Source organism: Stegodyphus dumicola, chromosome 2 (assembly GCF_044657685.1).
Source record: "Stegodyphus dumicola isolate Sdum_Otavi_A_Nest chromosome 2, ASM4465768v1".
Lineage (NCBI taxonomy): Eukaryota > Metazoa > Arthropoda > Arachnida > Araneae > Eresidae > Stegodyphus > Stegodyphus dumicola.
The window spans coordinates 259157308-259177889 of NC_140769.1; the positions used below are offsets into that span (position 1 = coordinate 259157308).

General features: G+C 31.6%; 1 protein-coding gene across 2 annotated transcripts in view; it reads right to left on the reverse strand.

Annotated features, from left to right (window-relative positions):
- LOC118182966 (uncharacterized) overlaps positions 1-20582 on the reverse strand; it is a 77404-nt gene that overhangs the window by 19917 nt on the left and 36905 nt on the right. For both annotated transcript variants that reach the window (XM_035352354.2, XM_035352355.2), the window contains exons 4-6: positions 11693-13463; positions 9048-9107; positions 1935-1978 (exon numbers count right to left, since the gene is read on the reverse strand). In XM_035352354.2, the coding sequence (XP_035208245.1) occupies positions 1935-1978; positions 9048-9107; positions 11693-13463 (1875 nt within the window). The remainder of the gene's footprint in view (positions 1-1934; positions 1979-9047; positions 9108-11692; positions 13464-20582) is intronic.

The following is a 20582-nucleotide window of genomic DNA, read 5'->3' on the forward strand; positions in this document are numbered from 1 at the left end:
GCAGAATAAGCACTGCAGGTGATTCCGATGAATCCAATATATAAATATCATGTATAAAACATATAATAAATATTATGGTTGTTTAATCTTATGCTAGATGTTTATGTTATTACTTTCTACCTAGTTTAAACAAAGCAGTTTTATATTTTTTTTCAATTCTTAATGTAATGCTAAGAAGTAAATTTTTCATGATAGTTTTAATATACATATCAAGCCATAAAACTTCCTAGTTTAAATATATATTTGCCTTAAGATACCTGTCCCCTTTTCACCATGATAAATACCCTAATGATAACTTAATAATACCAGTATTATTACATTGTTTCAAATGGATCAATCTAAAATTATTTTTCAAAGTATGCCAAAATCAATGCATTTTATAGGCAAAATGATTCAAGCCATCCATTTCTTGGAACTGATCAAAAATAAGCTTCTTCAGCCTCATCAGTCTCCTCTTTGGAATGAAAACAACAGCTGTGTAAAATTTGTTTTTGATTAAGAAATAGCCCAAAGTACACACAAACAGGAGAATAGAGTGGATGTTCAATCACTTTAATGTGCTTCTATTCAAAAATCTCCAATGTCAGTTTTGCTGATTATGAAGATGCATTATCATGGTGAAGCACGATGAAAAAATTCTGACAGACACTAAATGATAAACCAATTTCTTTTGTTTTCTCGAACTTGATAATTTTGACCGATGCTTGTACTTCTCAGGAAAATAGAACATATTACTTTTTTCATTCCTCAATGCCTTTTCAGAGTTGTTGATTTGAGATTATTTTCAAAGATTTTTGTAATGCTAAGAAATATTAGTCATCACATATTGGTATGATTTTAGAAATAATGTAATGTTTATCATCATTAAGCAAATTAAGGGTTTTGTTACTGATTCTGAGATGCTTCACATTCTGATATCCTGTTAATTTATAGAGGACCCAACAATAAATTATTTTTTTCGTATGCAATTCTTTAAGAGTAATTTTACGTACAGCTGCAGATCCAATGCTAAGTTCTTTCTGTATCATTTGATAGGTATAGCGATTATCAATGACAAACATTTTTCATGTGGTCGACACATTTTATGGGATTGCAGTTGACAAAGGTCTTCCTCTGTATTCTTCATTCATGCATGAATTTTGTACTCTATAAAATTCTGTAAGCCACCTGGATTCAGTGGCATTAGAGGTAGCTTCATTTTCATATGCTAATCGTAGACAATGAAGACATTCTTCATGATGCAGTTCCACTTTGATTTTAAAGTGCAAAAATGCTCTAAGGTCAGCTTCACTCTCAATTTTTCAAAATTTATGCAATGCCTGCTACAAATCATCATCTGGAGACACAAAAGATTTCAAATTTACACATCTAACAATAGGAAAGGAAAAAAAAAAAAAAAAAAAACACAAATTGTCTGCCCCTGTCTCAAGCATTTCAGAATTACCTACATATGAGCCTAATAAACAGTTTTCAGAATTAAAAGCTTTATTTCCAAGGAACTGAACTCCTGAATGCTGTTTAGATGCCTATTTATTATAAAATTTAACATATATATAATTTTTTTTTCATTTGGCGGGCACTATTTTATCTTTTTTCGACACTGGCCACTCCTAAGGCTGGAAGCAGTGACCATTTTATTGTGGAGGCACTTCACAGGCAGCCAACGTTACCTTCTATGAAGGAATGGACAATTACAACCATGCTTTCTCCGGGATTCGAACCTGGGCCCTTCGGTATCGCAGTCAGCTCCCCTAACTACTGTACCATCTGGGCGGCTCATATATGTAAAACCAGAGGGGAAAAAATATAAATTCTACATTTTGTTAAAAGAACTAGAATAATATTGTTAATAAACCCAAAATCTTCCTTTTGTTTCTCTTAGAGCTGAGAATAAATATATACAGTTAATGAATACAAACAAAGCATTAACTTACGTAATTTCGGCAACTTTCATAGGCATATTAGGTTTTACAGGTATCTAAAAAATATCAATATATACATTAACATGTATTTTTTAAGTTAACCATATATAAATAATAATAAAGGAAACAAAATTGATGAAGTCTACAATAATTATAAAAAAAAAAAAATAAAAAAAAAAAAAAAAAACCTGTATTTGTACAACACGGAATAAGCACAGAAATAGAAAGGCCCAGACCTACAAAATTTATGACAAGATTCTCCAGAAAGGACACACATCAAAACAACTTTGAAAAAATCTGATTTTTTTAAAAATTTAATATTGAAGCAAATTTTATGGATTGTTCATACATAACCTTGCTTTGTGATTGAAATAATCACAGAATTTGAATCCTTGCACCATCAGATAGATCAGACACTAATCTTTGAAATGAAATTAATTTTAATCTTTAACCTAGTTTACTGATTTTTGGTGATTTTCCCCAAATAATTTTTGGGGCAAGGAGTATCATCACATATCCAACACTTTTTAAGTGGAAAGTCTATCATTTATAATGTTTTGAACTTTTGCAGATTATGAAAATTTTTTGCCTCCTTCCCCCCCCCCCAAAAGTAGTATTAGGCAATTATATAAAATATTTTTGCTAATACAGTACAAAGTCCGAAATCCGGACATCCGTTATTCGGAATGATCTAAAATTCAGACCTCAAAGCCGCAAACATTTTTTTTTTTTTTAAATTAATGCTTTAAGCATGCACATTTTATTTTTCCTTCCATAATAAAACATGTGGAGCTTTTCAATTAAAAATTCCGATTCTTAATTTCACTTAGGCACTAAATAAAATACTTCATTATGGAAAAACAATCATGTAAGCATAAATTTGTGAGATTAATAATTTGGCTCCGTAGCTGAGTATCTACTTCGCATACATCTCAAACCGAAACGTTCACCTATTTTATATCCTTGACGTCGATCTGGCAAGTCATTATTTATTATATTTTGCTTCCATCAGCACATGTTTATCAATACACGACAGCTTCAGTAATAACTCATGCTGGGATGTCTAAACTTTTTTTACATTAGTAACTGAATAACAAGAGTATGGCAACTTTTTATGCTAACATTATGCTTGGCGATGATTATAGATTTTTAAATGCTTTTAAGAAATGTTGACGAGGGAAAATTCAACAAAAATTTCTTTTCGTATGCTAAAAATAGATTTTGTTAATGAAACTCATAGGCCAAAAGATTACATTTAGTGCTATTTTAATTAAGAATAACTGATATGTTATTCCCCATAAACCCAGAAAAGGTGGCAGAATATGTCAGCACCAGACAGCAGAATTTAAGGAAAACGAAATTTTTGGAATTTGGGGAAGCACCAAGCGGGAAAATTAAGGGCTGAGAAGTTTTTGTGATTTAGAGAAAGCACTGGGATCCAAAGTTTAGGTATGGTGAAAATTTAAAACTTAGGAAAGCGCTTTGTAGCAGAATTTAGGACCTCGTAGAGACTGCACCAGGCGGTATCGAGCGCTGGCCCTAGATAAAGCCTTAAGTATATGTAGGAGTTTATTTATTCAGGATCTGATTAGTTTGAAGCATGTGCAAGAATTAAACATAGGTATAGTAAATAACTAAACTAATACAATTCAGGCTTAATTCAGTACACAATAGGAACAAGGCAAAATTTAGCGAAACAACTTCGCTTCGAAACAGCTATGCTAAAATTATCTTTAATGATGCTAAGGCATTTCAATTAATGTAGCAGACTGTGCTGCTCCCCAATCTTCTAATTTGATCCAGCTTATTATTTTTTGCAGACTGTTATTATTAAGGCAATTTTATAAAAACTAAGCTTGAATTTTCGATTATGTCAAAAAGAGTTTCCAATTCTGGAGTTACAAAGGATCTACAAAGTGAAACCATATTTTGATGTCCATTAAAAAATAATTGGAATTGTTGCAAAAAATGGATAAAGGCATATCCGTCTCAAAATTACGCGAGGAGTATGGCACTGGAAAGTCCACTGTATGTTACAAAAGAAAAAGGAACTTTTTGAATTTTTTGTGGAAGCATCTTAAACAACTTACATTGAAAGAAATTTTTAATAAAGTAAACAAATAAACAGGGTTCGTAGCCACATTTTAGTTACAAAAATAAGCACCTATAAGCACTTTTCAAGAAAAAAATAAGTACCTGTCTAATTACATTATACACAACTGCATAACCTTAAAAAAAATTAGACTTGTAATTTAAAATATGAGAAATTGAGTATTTATTAAGAGAGAATGAGCTTTACTCAACCATGAAAAACAATTATATATATATATATATATATATATATATATATTAATTTTAAATAACAGTTCAATTTACAGAACTAGTTTAAAATGAGAGGGAAAAATAAAAAACTATGCAGAACTAAAATAATATTACAAGACTTAATGATGAAATTTCAGTTCAAAACAGAGAAAATAAATAATAATAAGCCATATCTATTATATTCGCTTGGCACATAAAAAACAATTTATTTTCCCACTTATATTAATATTTAAATAATTTAACTTAAAAACAGTTTTCCCTTAACAGATATTTCAAGCAAAGTAATTTAAGTAAAAATAAACTTTTCTGAAATCAGAAGACAGGAAACTGCTTCACACAGTCAAAGCTTAAATAACCGGCATACTTGGAAATTGCCGAATATCCGAAAATTCCGGATAGTCGAATGTAACTGGTAAAAGAGGAAGGGGGAAGATTGCAGCTGTTCTTTAGATTTTTCAGCTAAACAATGCTTTATACATTTCGATATGTGCATCATATAAAAAATAGCCCAATGGAACTGAAAAATAATAATAATATAATATAAAAATAATAAAAATAATCTGCTTAACAAGCACAGTAAAACTCTTTTACTCTGCGAAATATCGCAAACGTTATTACACAATATGCACGCCTTAATTCTTCTGCATGTGATATTACGCACTCGGAATCAACAGCTGCCAGTATTCGAAGAATAAATAACTAAATAAAGGAAAACGCCCCTTAGCTTCGTCCGTTTTTTTCACTGGCACGCACCAACGTGGCATATTTATCGTTGAGCAGGACGCGTCACGCGAGATTTACAGTCTGGGAGGGTTTTTCATTCTAATTTTGAACAGACTGCGTTAAATTTCCGGAATATAATCATTCTTCCCTTGGGTTGGTAGACTGCAGAACTTTCAGTACCATTCAATCCAGGTTGAAAAGTGACCCCCCCAAAAAAATCCATTGCTTGCTTTGCTGCGAACTGTAACAGTTTTAATATTCAAGATTTTGCAGAGAAAGGGGAGAACTCATAACTTCTGTACTGTATAATGCATTGGAAAAAAAATATTTTGACTATTCGATTACTTTATTTATGCCATTCCGAATATTATTCCTTAGAAAACTAATCTGTGTTAAAACAGACTTACCTATTTTTGAAGTTTATCTATACTTCAGCAGTTACTGCAAATATATTATTATAAATAATCATACATTTGCTCATAATACAAGCATATCGATCATAATAAATGCGAATATGACCTGACCACGTGGAACAAGAATGTAAATGATTAAAATCTTGATAGAAAAATCAAACATGTGTAGACTTGGGTGGGAGCAAAAGAAACGGAATTTACAGGAATTTTCTACCGCTTTCGCAATTCTTTGACAAATAGAACGACATGCACCTGTTTGTACTCACACACACCAAAAGTTACGTTAATGCAGAAAAAGGGTGAAAAGCTATTTCGAAGAGTATGATTCACCATCTGACATTCCATATAAGGAAGAAAAGTTGTTTATTTAGTTTTGGCTTTGGAATGGGGAAAAAATGTACGTTCATTTAAAAAAAAAAAGAACTAAAAGCAACAAATAAGCACTGAAAAAAAAAAAAAAAATTAAGTGCTTTAGAGAAAAAGTAAGCACCTATAAGGACTTTTATATTTTATTTTCAAATATAAGGACCGCTACTAACCCTGAATAAATATTAAGCTTTTTTTTTGTAAATTTTGATACCCTTTAGATCATAATTGCTCTTTATTTCATAAATTATGATTTAATATTTTTGTTTGTATAATTTCTGCATGCCATCTTACCAGATTTAAATTCATGATCCATTATCCGTAAAAATCCAAAATGCGGAATCGCCGAAGTCCCAACCAGTCCGGATTTCGTGCTTTGTACTGTATATTACTTTATAATTTTATGCATCTGAGTGCTGTATTGATACTCAACTAAAATAAATGCATCCTGCAGCAGTGCATTAGAATAAAACACTTTAAAATCATGGTATAGATAAAAAAAAGCAGTCTGACAGTAAAAAGTTCACTGATTATACACCCTTTAAATAAAGAGCAATTACAAGGGTTCAAATCCTGCCTAATGACATTTTATCCCTTAATAAATGCCATGGCTTCTCTTGACTATCAAGCATGATAATGTTACCTATTTTATCACAGCACAATAAAAAGAATTTCCCCCTTTTGATTTGATGATTTTCTATCTCAATATTAATTCTTTTCTTCAAATTGTGTGGAATTTTCCAAACTCCATGTCAGGGTTGCCACTCAAACAGGAGAATGAAATTCCCTGACTTTTCCAGGTTTTCCAGGTGTGTTTCAAGAAAATTCCAGTCTATTCGCGTAATGTACGTTGGCTGTACTAAGAGGTAAATTAATTGTGGTATTACTTGTATTGTGTAGCAAATTCACTTAATTATTTAATAAATCCCAGAGGACATTTATTCTTAATTATTCTTGGTATACTTTGTTTGATAATTTTGATATATATATTGGATAACAAATGTATGTTTTATTTAATTATTACTCATGATCATCACCAGTTCAACACAAGGCTAATCCGGTCCTTATAAATCACAATGCAATGCTAAATAGTTAGGTTAGATTTTAGGTAAATTTAATTTGCGTGAGGTATGTTCTTAAAAGGCACCTTAACACTTGAAAACACAAATATAATTATAATAGTTGTTGTTTTCTCCACTGAAGATTGAAATTAGAATCTTCCCAATCTGGAATAAAATAAGGCTTTTTTTGCAGACATTCTGCAGCTAAACGAAAGAAAGAAATCTATTTTAATAAATTGAGGCATTTTATATTTATTTCGCAGCATACATAAGGAAAAAATATGTGCATTAAATTTGGTATGTCATCATACTGCTATAATTAATTTCAGGATTATGCCAGAGAAAATTTCCTGAAATTTGGAAATATTATTTACTAATAATAAATAAATTTAGAGGGAAGAAGCGACATTAAATTATATGAATGACATAAAAATAATTACTTAAAAATTGAATTAGAATAATCAACGATATTTTAGCGAATATAGTTATATTACATGGCTAGCCTAGATGACTGATTACTATTTTTTTATTTTACTGAAAAATGGCAAGGTATTTATTAAAAAGAAAAAAAAAAAAAAAGGTTTAAAAAGATTTTGCGGTAAAATTCTAGTATACGGTAAGGCTTTGGCACGATTTTGAAAATTGTCGCCAAGACCAAAATGACCCGTTTACTGCGCATCAAGATGTCGCCAAATCTCAATATTATTCTAACCAAAGAAAGTCTATGTAAAGAAGAAAAGGTTCCATACAAGTAAAATGCTATTACGCCGCTAGAAAACGTTTTATCAAAGGACGTTTCTTCTTGGATTTTTCGCAATAATTTTAAAAACGGATTTTCGTAGTTTTTTTTTTTTTTTTTCCCTGAAAATAACTAATTCATGAATTAATTTACTTGCGCCAAAAAATATTTTCTTTTCCTTTAGAGTTTAACCACTTGCGCTAAGACTAAACTTCACGGTTGCGGTGCCGTGCGCTACAATATAACAAGCGGTAAAGTGTCTCATTTACGCCGCTCCGCATCTGCGAGTGCAATCCAGAGCTGTAATTCGAGAAATAAACAATTTCGTTGTTAGGCGACGTGTGCACCACGTTATTTTCATTTTTGCTATAAATGCTTATCGACGTGTTCACGTCGCTCGCGGTTTGAGACAAAAGCATCTTGACGTGCGTGGCACGTCTTTTTAGCGCAAGTGGTTAAAGAAATTTTAAACGATATTCATTTTATGAACTCTTGATAACGTGACCTTCGAACTTCGACACCGGTTTCGAGCTTTGGCAACAGATATATCAGACATGCACAGCTGTTTTCCCTCTATGATGGAACGGAGCCACAGCCACGTCTGTTGCAGAGAGGTTTTCCTTCTTTACAATACATATTCTTTGATTCTAACCTCCATGGTACCGTATACTAGGATTAAACCCATTTTGTTTTATACGAGAACAGGTACTTTCTTTAGTTCATGCACTGCACATGCGATTCTCGAGAATATTGGAAACCAAAAGTTGGTTTGCCTCTCTAAAAGACAATCAAATTGGAGCTGCGAAAATTGGCTCTATGCCAGCTACCCGAATGACACTCACGTGATACATAATTCGCCAAAAAAGTTACCTCTTCCGACGTCGGCGCAAAAATCGCTTTTTTTGGCTGGATCGTTGTATGAACTTCCCTGACTTTTCCAGATTTTGACAAAAATACTTAAATTCCCTGACTTTTCCCTGAATATTTTGGTCAATTTTCGAATTCCCTGACTTTTCCCGGTTCTCCAGGTAGCGTGGCAACCCTGCCATGTGTTTTCGCAAATATTTTCTTCTCTAAAGTACTTTTCTTCTTAGTACTCTAAAACGAACGAGCATTTTTTTAGTAAGAAATATGAATGCAGTTTGTAAACTTTTTAATAAATTCCTTAATTTAGAATTTATTGTCTGTAAAGTAAAAGAAACTATTCAATAAGTAAATCTACCCATCTATGCATAAAAACATTTATCAAAATGTTCTCAGGTTCTTGTGCTACATTTCATTTCCACTCAGCTGCAAACTATCAAATATACATGTAGACACAACCTGAAACAATTTTTACTGTGTTAGAACATGTCTTGCATTTAAATCTAAGTTTTGCTTACTCACTATTTATCAATACACCTCTTTGTGTCCTTTTCCAGAATGCCTTTCACACTGAGAAAATGGCAAGTATCAACAAATGCATAAATGCTAAAAATGTAAGACTTAGTACAATACTTACAGCTCCTCGAAGTCTAATTGTTTCTATGGGTCCAAATGGTGAGAAAAGCTTGAACAAGATCTGTGCAAGAAAGGTTAAAAAATTAATACATAAAGTAATTCACTTTCTTTATATGCCTATAAATAATATAATAAATAACCTGATATGCCTATAAAAATATATCAGGTTATTATTTACATCATATAATAGACTGATAAGTACTGGGGAAAAAAATTAAATATATATATATATATGAAGTGGTCACAAAAACTAGGGCTTCATTGTGAAACTATGGAAAACTTTCAGTCTAAACAGAATGAAACAAAATTTCTTTTATCACTTTTGCCTTATTCTTAAATAAATAATAATAATAATAAATTCTATAAAAAGCTACTTATGTAAATGTTTGTTCAAAAGTGGGTCACATTTGAATTCCCCCCCCCTCCTTACAGGCCTTTTTTTTTTTTGCGTGTGTTGCTTCAAAATATTTTTTAACATCTCCTTTTGTTTTCTTCCTTCAGATTTTAAACTATTTTAAGCATTTGCCTAGTACTTACTTCACAGATTTTTAACAGATTATAAACATAATAATCACTAAGTAGCAAATGGAGATATTAAGACAACAATCAAAGACCGTAAAAATGATAAAATTGAAACTGATGTATTTCTAGACAGTCCTTGCTAATCAGTAACCAATGCATAAAATTTAAATGGTTCTATTTAAATATTAGTATACTGCAGCAAGAGCATAGTAAATCCCTTATTTTTTTATTTTATTTATTTTTTTTTTTTACCTCAAAAAGTTTACGATGTCAGCAGAAAATTTCTGTTTTAAGGATACTTTGATCAGCACAATAGATACAAATTATGTTGAAATTAATGACTGAGTAACTGCAGGAAATTGTTTAGCTGAAACTAATATGATATCAGTGTGATGTTAGTTTGCCATTATTATGGCATTATCTTACAGAGAAGACTTTCCTTACATTTCAGCAGATACTTTCTTCCATTCCTCCTGTGACACACCTTGGTTCTGTGACAATTTTGAAATACTCAGATCAGGCTCACAACTAGTTCTTTAACACACATGAAAGATATTTTACAGGACTGAGATTGTTGTGTAGTCAAATTAATTTCATTCATTAAAATCATGTTTCAAATTCAGCTACACCATTCAATTTACTATGTAACTTTTAATTAGGGGTGCTAATCATTATTTTTTTAAGCTTAGTGTAAGGATCATAAATTACAAATAAAAGAAAGTCGGGCTTTTCAGGAATGGCAACATTAGAATGAGAAATGATCATGATTTAAAAAAAAAAATAGAGACACATTAGTGTCAAGGAACAGAAGCAGAAATGAACGCTGCTTACCGTATCTGTAGTCATTTCCTTCAATCATTTTTAATTATGTTGTTGTGTTAAAGATGTCTGGTAAATTAAAAGCCAAATGGCTGGAATTATAAGTGTAGGTGATAGAATTTTTCCATTAGCCATACCTCGGGAAGAAGAAAGTTCTACTGGCGCAACCTAAAACCATGTCGAACCAAAATAACCCAGGTGAGAGCTCAATTTATTCTGTAAATGCATGCTCCCATATATTTAAGCAATAATAATTATTTGGATGAAAATTATTTTAGAATTACTAAAATTGAATTATTGTTTCTGTTATGGAATAGAATTTTTGTTTACTTGTCAAAGTAATGAATATGCCAGTGTTCGAAAGTAATTTCGTAACATATTCTAAATAAAATTATTACGAATTGATCCTGCTGTTTCGATTTTCGTCTCAGATAATTAAAAAAATTAATATAACTGAATTTAATGTGCACTATATGTGGGAAAAAAAGTAGTTTATTAACCCTTTCGCCGCCCTCTCCTGTCTGCGAAAATTTCTCCCCAGCGGCCCTTTGTTTTTCGCAGAGTGTAATGCTGTTTTCTCTGTACATACATAACTTTCCATATGTAACTTTCGTAGTGGATGACTTTAAATGAATATTAATTAAAATTATAAGGAAATAACGCATAATGGAAAAGTAATAATATCTAATTTTATTCATAAATTATGGTTTCATATTTTTAATTTTATAATTTCTGCATGCCTTCTTACCAGATTTACACTGATGATCTATAATCCGGAAAAACCAATAATTCGGAATTGTCGAAGTCCCGACGAGTCCGGATTAGAGACTTTTGACTGTATTTCTATTTCGCGGCCATTTACACATATTTGATTGCAAGGCTTGATGCTCCAGTTTGATGCAGGATGCACATAAATTGCCTAAAGCTGATTGTTGAAGAAATTTGGTGCAGAATTTCTGTTTCAGTACAAAATCAGCTGCATTTTGGAGCATGTTTTGTTTCAAAAATTAACATTTTGATTTCCTGTAGCATCTATGAGCATAGCATACTGAAACAAAAATAATGTAAAAAATTCCTCAAATGTTTTTTTTTTACCTAAGATATAAATTTCTCATTACTAGTTAATCTAAATTATTTTTAGTTATGTCATTTAATCATAAGATGAAATTTGTTGGCAGTAAGAATATGATACATGTATGATACATATTATTAAATGAAAATAAGCATATATTATGATAAATTACATTCATTCATATACAATAACATATTCAGTATAATTCAAATTATTTAGTAAAAACTACATACTTTTTTAGCAGACAATATTGGTAAATTGCCAACTGATACAGTACGACCTTCTTCAGGTTCATCATTAGCTGAAGGACTGATAAAATTTTCACTTTCTTTTTTGTTAAGCATATTTACAGGGCTACTAGTATTTTTTACCTTTTTTTCACGAAGTTTATTAAAAGTGTCATGCTCTGAATCAGATGCAGCACTTTCACTCTGGAATTCCATGCTTTTATCAACATTATCTACTTTCTTAGAAATTTTATTTTTCTTCTTTGATAACTTCTTATTTTTCTTCCCCTTATGAGCTTCAACACTGTCTTTGAAACCCTCCTCATCTGATGAATTTGATTCACTCTCAGACCCATTTTGGTTTACATTTTTATCTTTCTTTGGACTCTTCATACTATTAAAAGCATCGTCATCTATATCCTGAAAATTTTTCTTAGATAACTTCTCATTTTTTACAAATGTTTCACATTCTTTTTTTTCATCATCTGACACATAATAAACATTGAACACCTTTTGTTTTTTAATCTCTTTCTTTTTTTTGCTTTTACCTGGAACACTGTCCAAGTTTTGAAATTTTGTTTTAGACATGTTTGAATCTTTTTTTGATTTTTTATCATCAGACTCATTTTGGTCTACATTTTTATCTTTCTCTGAACTCTTCATACCATTAAAAGCATGGTCATCTATATTTTGAAATTTTTTCTTAGATAACTTCTCATTTTTTACAAATGTTTCACATTCTTTTTTTTCATCATCTGATACATCATAAACATTGAACACCTTTTGTTTTTTAATCTCTTTCTTTTTTTTGCTTTTACCTGGAACACTGTCCAAGTTTTGAAATTTTGTTTTAGACATGTTTGAATCGTTTTTTGATTTTTTATCATCAGACTCATTTTGGTCTACATTTTTATCTTTCTCTGAACTTTTCATACCATTTATATTCTGAAATTTTTTCTTAGATAAGTTCTCATTTTTTACAAATGTTTCACATTCTTTTTTTTCATCATCTGACACATCATAAACATTGAACACCTTTTGTTTTTTAATCTCTTTCTTTTTTTTGCTTTTACCTGGAACACTGTCCAAGTTTTGAAATTTTGTTTTAGACAAGTTTGAAGGCATTTTTGATTTTTTATTATCTTTTATATACATTTCACATTCTTCTTCCGCATTATTTGACCCATCTGACTCACCGACCTCTTGTTCTTTAATTTCTTTCCTCTTTTTGCTCTTGGCAGGAACACTGTCTAAGTTCTGAAATTTCTTTCTAGATAAGTTTGAATCTTTTTTTGATTTTTTATCATCTGTTCTATCATTTTCAAAATTTTCATTACCTGACTCATTTGACTCATTAAAAATATTATCTTGCAAGTCATTCTTATTTTTGTTCACCAATTTAAATGGACTGAATTTCAATTTAGCACTACTGAAATCATAAGCCTTATTAAATTTTTCTTCATCCTCTGCTTTTCCAGTGATCGATGGTTGTTTTTTCTTTACAGTATTACTCAAGAATGAAATTGGCTTTTTTACAAAGTCACTCTTCTGTTTGTTATTCCTTGGGAAACATTTTCCCTCTGAAGTTAATGAATTTGTAATACCTGCTTCATTTTTCTTAATTTTATCAGTAGCAGTCTGAAGATTTTCATAATTTACATCCAGATTTTTTACTTTTTTCTTTTCATGTTGCATTGAACCATCCCCATCAATGTCATTAGAAGAACTGCTTAAATTGGCAAACTTTCTCTTCTTACCTTTCCCAATTCTGTTCAATCTAAAATTTACAAAAAAAAAAAAAAAAAAAAAAAATACATAAGAAATGGAATAAATGTATATTTAAAAATGCAGTTTTTAATATTCATAACATGAAATGTTATTCCTTTTTTACATGATATTAAATCTTTTAATATTTTCCCCCTTAACAGCTATATGCATAGATATTTAATAGAAAAATTCTATTCGGCAGATGATAAAATGCCTCATTATAGCTGCTGCCTAGCATATCAAATGCAGATGGTTATTCTGAAGGTTTTGACTCTTTTGTTAATACACACATAAAATAAAATTCATACAGTAAACCAGACGACAATTAGTAAAAACATGTCTAGAACAAAGATGTTTCCCAATACCAAAATCTTTAGTCAAACTGAGAAATACATTAATGTAAAATTAGACAAAAAAGCAACCTTAGTTTGAACTAAATTTTGAACGAAGCTCTATTGAAGCAGTTGGATGTAGATCCCTCTTCTTCTCCCCCCCCCAAAAAAAACTTTTGAAAAGTTGAGAGAAGTGATTTTATATGAAAAACAATGAGTGAAAATGAAACTATCGAGAAAACAGTAATGAAATGTCAAAAAGCTAAGATAGTAGAATTAAAAAAGCTTGGAAGGATTTAAATTTTTTTCATTATTGCGATACTGATAATTTTTTTTCATTATTTCATTCAAGGATTTCCACCTATTTCTTTCCATTTATAATGGCTGTCACTCCTCCCAACTTTGTAAAAAAAAAAAAAAAAAAAAAAAAAAAAAGGAGTTTTGCCCCTGAAACAGAGGGACCTACCTAGGTTTGATTCTCCTTCAATTTTATTCAAAATCTATGTCAATCTAAAGTCTTTTTTTTTTTTTTTTTTTTTTTTTTTTTGGTGGGGAGGGCAAAGCAAACAGTAAGTAGATCAGCACAGCCATCAGGTTGAAGATTTGCAATAATTTAAAAAAATATAATAATTATTTAATTTGGATTATAACATTTAAATGTATCTTGAAAAATATATGCAAGATTATTCAAAAAAATCTGTTCAGTGGTTGCTTTCCATTATTTGAAGTTCAGATTTTGAGCGTAATGTGCATTTGCCCCTCGCTCCCTATTTTAACTTCGCTAATTTTTTCATGCTCGATCAGATAGCCTGGCTCCGTAAAAGTAGGCGGCCAGTGCAACTCTGATTAAAAATTTAGTTATAACCACGTGCAGTGCTGATAACGACCACGTGTTTCTGTGACTCCTTCTCCTTTATTTTCTTCTTTCTAGGTATTTCTTTCTCCTGATGAGGAGGGACCTTTAGCTGCCCTCGAAATCGATTGAGTGTTTCATTATACCTATGCTAAATACACGGTTGTTTTTATGATTTTGATTATTCAAAATGTTAAAAAAATTTCAGAAAATCGTACCAACTTTAATATTATGCATAACTAAATTTTATAGTGGTATAAATTTAAAAAAATACTTTATTAGTATCTACTGTAATAGTTTCTAATTCTGACTTATTCTATCACTTTAGTTGATATTATTACATTTTTCTCTTATCAGTTATGAAATTTGTTGAAATCTCTAAAAGTTTAATTCCCAAGTTCTTTTCTAATAAACTTGAAAGGATTTTAAGTTTTCCTATAAGCATTCATTCCCTTAATTGTCAATGCCAGAATATTTAAATTTGGTAGCACGCATGAAGTAATGTTAATTCTACCTTGAGAAGAAAAAGTTTAAATAGTGAGTCCTAGAAGGGAAAGTTAGAAAATGTGGGAAAGCTTTGTATTTTTGAAGCATGAGCTTCTGATTCTGCATTTATTGCTGGTTAAAGTGGTGTAACAGCTATTACTTTGATGCCACTAGATTTCGACATGGTTTTAGGTAACAGGATTATCTGAGCCCTGTAGAGTAATTCTACTACTTGTTAATATCCTCAAATTTTTAGTTTAGTTCTTGTTATTTGAGTTATCGCTCAAATGAGGCATAGTGTGTTAGTGTCAAGTCAATGTATTGTGAATTTTAAAGAGTTAATAAAGGGTTCTTTTTACCCTTTTCCTGTGTGCTTTCTACACGTACTTCAGCTGTCACATCAGAAGATAGACAAGTAGTTATTACAAACTATATTTTGGACTTCAAAAGTTTTATTTTGGGGGGTACTAAATTTTAATTCTGGGAGGGATGTACAATACCTCGCATTAATGTTGTTTAACACAAACTGGTCAAATTAAGATAGCTTTAAAACTTTACAGGAACAAACCATGGGGGGGGGGAAAAAAAAAAGCTTGATAAATACATGAATTAGATTTGATCAAAACTTTCAATAAATAATATCACAACCATTTTATTTAAAATTAATAACTGAAGGCATTAATACTTTCATCATGCAAAGAAAATCCACATCTTGACAAAAGAAAATGAGTGTGATTTTTTTAAAAATTTATGATGCAATGCTTTGGGAGCATTTTTCAAACATAGCTTAACGAACAAACTAATAATCTCAGAATTTTACTATTTGCATCAGCAAATAAAGTAGAGAAAATTTTTTGAAATTAAATTTATGAAAAATTAATTAATTGATTTTTGGGAGATTTTTGAAAAATGCTATATTTTTAATATACCTATATTTCTTGTTTGAAATATTGATATCCAAAAATGTGCCTCTTACAAAATTTTGAAATGATTTTAGGCAGTAGAAAATTCTCCACTCTTTTAAAACCAAGAAATCAAAAATTGTCAAAAACTACTCTTGAGGCAATTTTTAACATATTTTTGTCATTGTGATTTTAAACAGAGGAAAAATAATCATTCTGTGTTAAAACCACATTATCTATACCTGGTAACTTTTTCCAAGCGTGACATATTCTGGCAATATTATATGGCATCTCGCATTTTTTCATTCACACTTTTCTCTTGCTATAAAAAATTACTTCCCAAGATGACAGGGTTGCTATTTTATAAGTGCTCAGCTGTTTGCCACACTTCATTTTAAGATATATCAATATGATCAGCACTTTAGAATTATTTGCCAAGGAGCAAATTTCTGGCCTTTTACAGTTACTTTTCTTAATTTTATTATTACTCATAAAATTATTATTATTATCGAGGATACATTTTAAATTTTACATTAATTTTGTTAATACCATATTTTCTTGATGTATTGTTCAGTATTAAAGTATAAATCAAAAGGTTTAGCTACACCAACTCACTCTCAGAATCAAGCCACACAATAATTTTGAAGGAAAACATTCAATGTTAACTGATAGGTTAACTTTTTATAGTTGGTATTTGATAATTTTGCCTACATTATTTTTGCTTTCTTCGAAATAAGCTGCCAAGAAACCACTGTACAGTCATTAGGATTTTTTTATGCTGGAGATGTGAAAAATGTGCAAAGCCTTTGCCGGGCATCGAACTCTGCAATACACGTCTCTAATACACATCAAGTGCAATGTACACTTTTGACATCTCCAGCTTAAAAAATGTCTTAATGACTCTACAGTAGCACCTGGACTAAAAGGTGGTGAACGATAATTCATCACCACTATTTGGCAATTGGGCCCCCAAATTCCCAGTTACAGTTTAAAAGGGGGAGTACATAAAGGTATTTTCTCCCTCCTTTCTGCATGCCTTCGTGGTGTAATTGGAAACATACTCAAAGTGTACTCGAGAGGTTAATTAAAAAAAAAAATAATAATAATAATAAATAAATAAAAGAAATTCTACAAGTTATTTATAGGTATATAAAATAATTAAACATGATAAATTATGTGTGTATACATATATCTATTTATCTATTTATTATATCTATTAGACACACACACAAAGTTTATGTTCAAGAAGAAATTATTTTCATTATTTTTTAACAGATTATCCTATCTACGAAAATATTGTTTTTAGGGCTAATAAACTGAGTCTATAAATTGAAGGTGAAAAACATTTTTAAGCACTGAGATGTTAATCTAGCTTCTTACACCAGTTCTTACATTTTTTCGTAAAATGAAAAAATGTAAGAACTGGTGCAATCAGTTAAACTGATGATCGCAAACGGCCAAGATGTTTTAGAGAGATGCTGCTGGCAAACAAATAGGATGCATATTAGATGGATAGAAGCTAGCCAGGACATCGGTTCCAGTGAAACTGTTTCAGCTAAAAAACTTTTAATGGGTAGAAAAAAGAGGTCGTTTCTCGGAAAAATTTCCCTAGCCTCGTGCTTAAGATGTGATAATCCTAGTATGTGTGCTATAATCACAGAATAACACCTAAGAGAAGTGGCAGAGACTTAAAAATATATGGAAACAGGAGATAGCTTATCACAGGAGAATGGACTTTCTTCATCGGATGGACAAAAGGCTCAACCGCCCACCATCAAAATTTAAACCACCCAATAGTGGATGGGCTAAGGTTGACTATCCCTGGTCTAGTCATTTCATAGCTCCCAACCAGTTTTTTGCTTTCTTACTAATTTTACAACCAAACTTTAATCTGGTATGTACTGATAAAAACATGCTTGCCCTTGGAATTCAAGGGAAAAAAAAAAAAAAAAAAAAAACCTGCTAGTAAATAGTTCTGTTCATTGTAGAGAAGTAAGTTAAAGAAATATTTCTAAAAAAAATTTCTAGTTTTATTTGATTAATTAATATATGACACTATTCATTAAATTCATTTTGCCTTCTTACTAATTTTACAACCAAACTTTAATCTGGTATGTACTGATAAAAACATGCTTGCCCTTGGAATTCAAGGGGAAAAAAAAAAAAAAAAAAAAAACCTGCTAGTAAATAGTTCTGTTCATTGTAGAGAAGTAAGTTAAAGAAATATTTCTAAAAAAAATTTCTAGTTTTATTTGATTAATTAATATATGACACTATTCATTAAATTGAATATTTTTGTAATGTAGAGTATTTTTCTCTTTTGACAGCATTTATATACATGTTTGTATATCTTGAATTTATTATTGGGTACCTGAAAAATTTTTCTATTGATTTTTGCATTTATTAAATTTAACTGAATTAGAATATTGATTAGCATAATGTAGGAGAATTCTTGGGTAGCATATGCGTTTGCTTTTCAGTAAACTGTTTTATAGAGATTTCAAATTTTTTTCCATGCCAAACTCATCGACAAGGGGAACAACTTGGTGAGAAGTGACATCTCAAAAGGAAGCGCTTCAACTCGGAGGATGAGCTGAAGGACACAGTGGAGGATTGGCTCCTGTCACAGCTACAGGAATTCTGGGAAATGGGAATCCTTCGGCTCATGAAACAGTGGGATAGTTGTGCTCAGGCCTTTGGTGATTTCTTGTGAATAGACTTCAGTATATCTATAGTGTCATTTTATACCTTTTCATTTGAACACCCCCTAATATATATATATATATATACCACTATATATACCACATAAGTATTACATGCTTTATACATACACACATACACTCATGTCCATAAATTAAGGATAACGCAAACTCAGGCAAAGGGAGAGTTAGAAGCAAAACAAATTTGATTTATTTGTAAAGCTTATTTATTAAACAAAAGGTAAAGAGCAAAAAAAGATGCTATATATTTGATATTATTAAAAAAATTAGCAATTTTTTCTCCCTGGAGCAAATTACAAAAAACACCTATTTACAAAAAACCAATATTACATGGTTGGCATGATTGTTAATACATTGTATGTCTCCCAGACGATGCAATACAGTCCGTACAATGCCTAGGCATGCTGAGTATCAAATTATCGATCTGATCTTGGGGGATATTACACCACTCAAAAAGCAATGCTCTCCGAAGTTCCGGTAGACATGTAGGAAGAGGTTGACGGGCTGCAACTCATCGGCCAAGTATGTCTCACACGTGCTCTACTTGATTCAAGTCCGGTGAGAATGCTGGCTAGTCCATACGGGTGATATCTTCCGATTGAAGGCATTCACTTACGATGTTTGCATGGTGAGGGCGGGCGTTGTCATCCATAAATATAAATTGTGCATGGCGCCCCGAAACAAACGTACAAGTTGTTCCTGAATTACGTCCCGATAGATTTGGCTTGTCATGGTTCCAATTTGAACATGCAGGTCAGTTCCGGAACCCAGAATAATTCCACCCCAAACGAGCGCTCCTGCACCACCATAACGCTGTCGTTCAATGATGTTTTCTTGGTGGTAACGGGTACCTGGAGCTCTCCATATGAAAGTCCGGCGAGAATCAGACTGCAAGCTAAACCTGGACTCGTCGGAAAACATCACACAAGCCCACTGTTGCCGTGTCCACAATGCATGCTCTCTACTTCAGGCTAACTGCAGGCGACAATGAGTTGCAGTAAGTGGAACGCATCTGACAAGTCTACGAGCATATAGACCAATCTGCCCTAAGCGTCTGTACACGGTCTGCCTTGAAATTGTTGTACAAGTGGCTGAAGAGAGCTGACGAGACAGGTCTGAGGCTGTGCTCCACCTGGTTCTTTTGGCAGTAACTGCCAAATACCGGTCCTCATTCGGCGTTGTAACTCTGGGGCGACCTGTGCTGTAACGTCTACTCACATTACCATCATCTTGGAATCGTTGCCAAAGCCTGGAGATGACACTCTGGGGAATTCCAAGTTCATCTGACACTTCCAGTTGGGTACGCCCACATTCCAGACTGCCGATAATTCTACCACATAAAAAATCATCCAAATGCGTTTTTTGTGTCATAACTATTCGGTTATTGCACTGAAATGCTTATAAAGCGCCTGCGAACAATTTTACTTCTTTGCCTGTATTCCTTATATATCACTCTCTTACACTCTCGTCATTGTGGTGTACCATCGGTGTCATCTGGTTACTTCCTGAAATTTGCATATGAATCTTGAAGATGTGTGTAGTGATTTTACAGGTAATATATTTATTTTAGAGTTTGATTTCCGTGTGACTCCGAGTTATCCTTAATTTATGGACATAAGTGTAGTACCAAGTCCAAAATCCAGATGTCCAATATCAGGAATGACCTAAATTTCACACCTCCAGCCAACAACAACCTACTTCTTTTCCTTTATAAAATGTTTTTCTTTGTACGCTTTATGCATATGCATTTGATATCTTTTCATAGTGAAAGATGTGAAGCATGTGTGAACATTGAAACATCGTTGATTTTGCATATATTGAATAAATTATATCCCT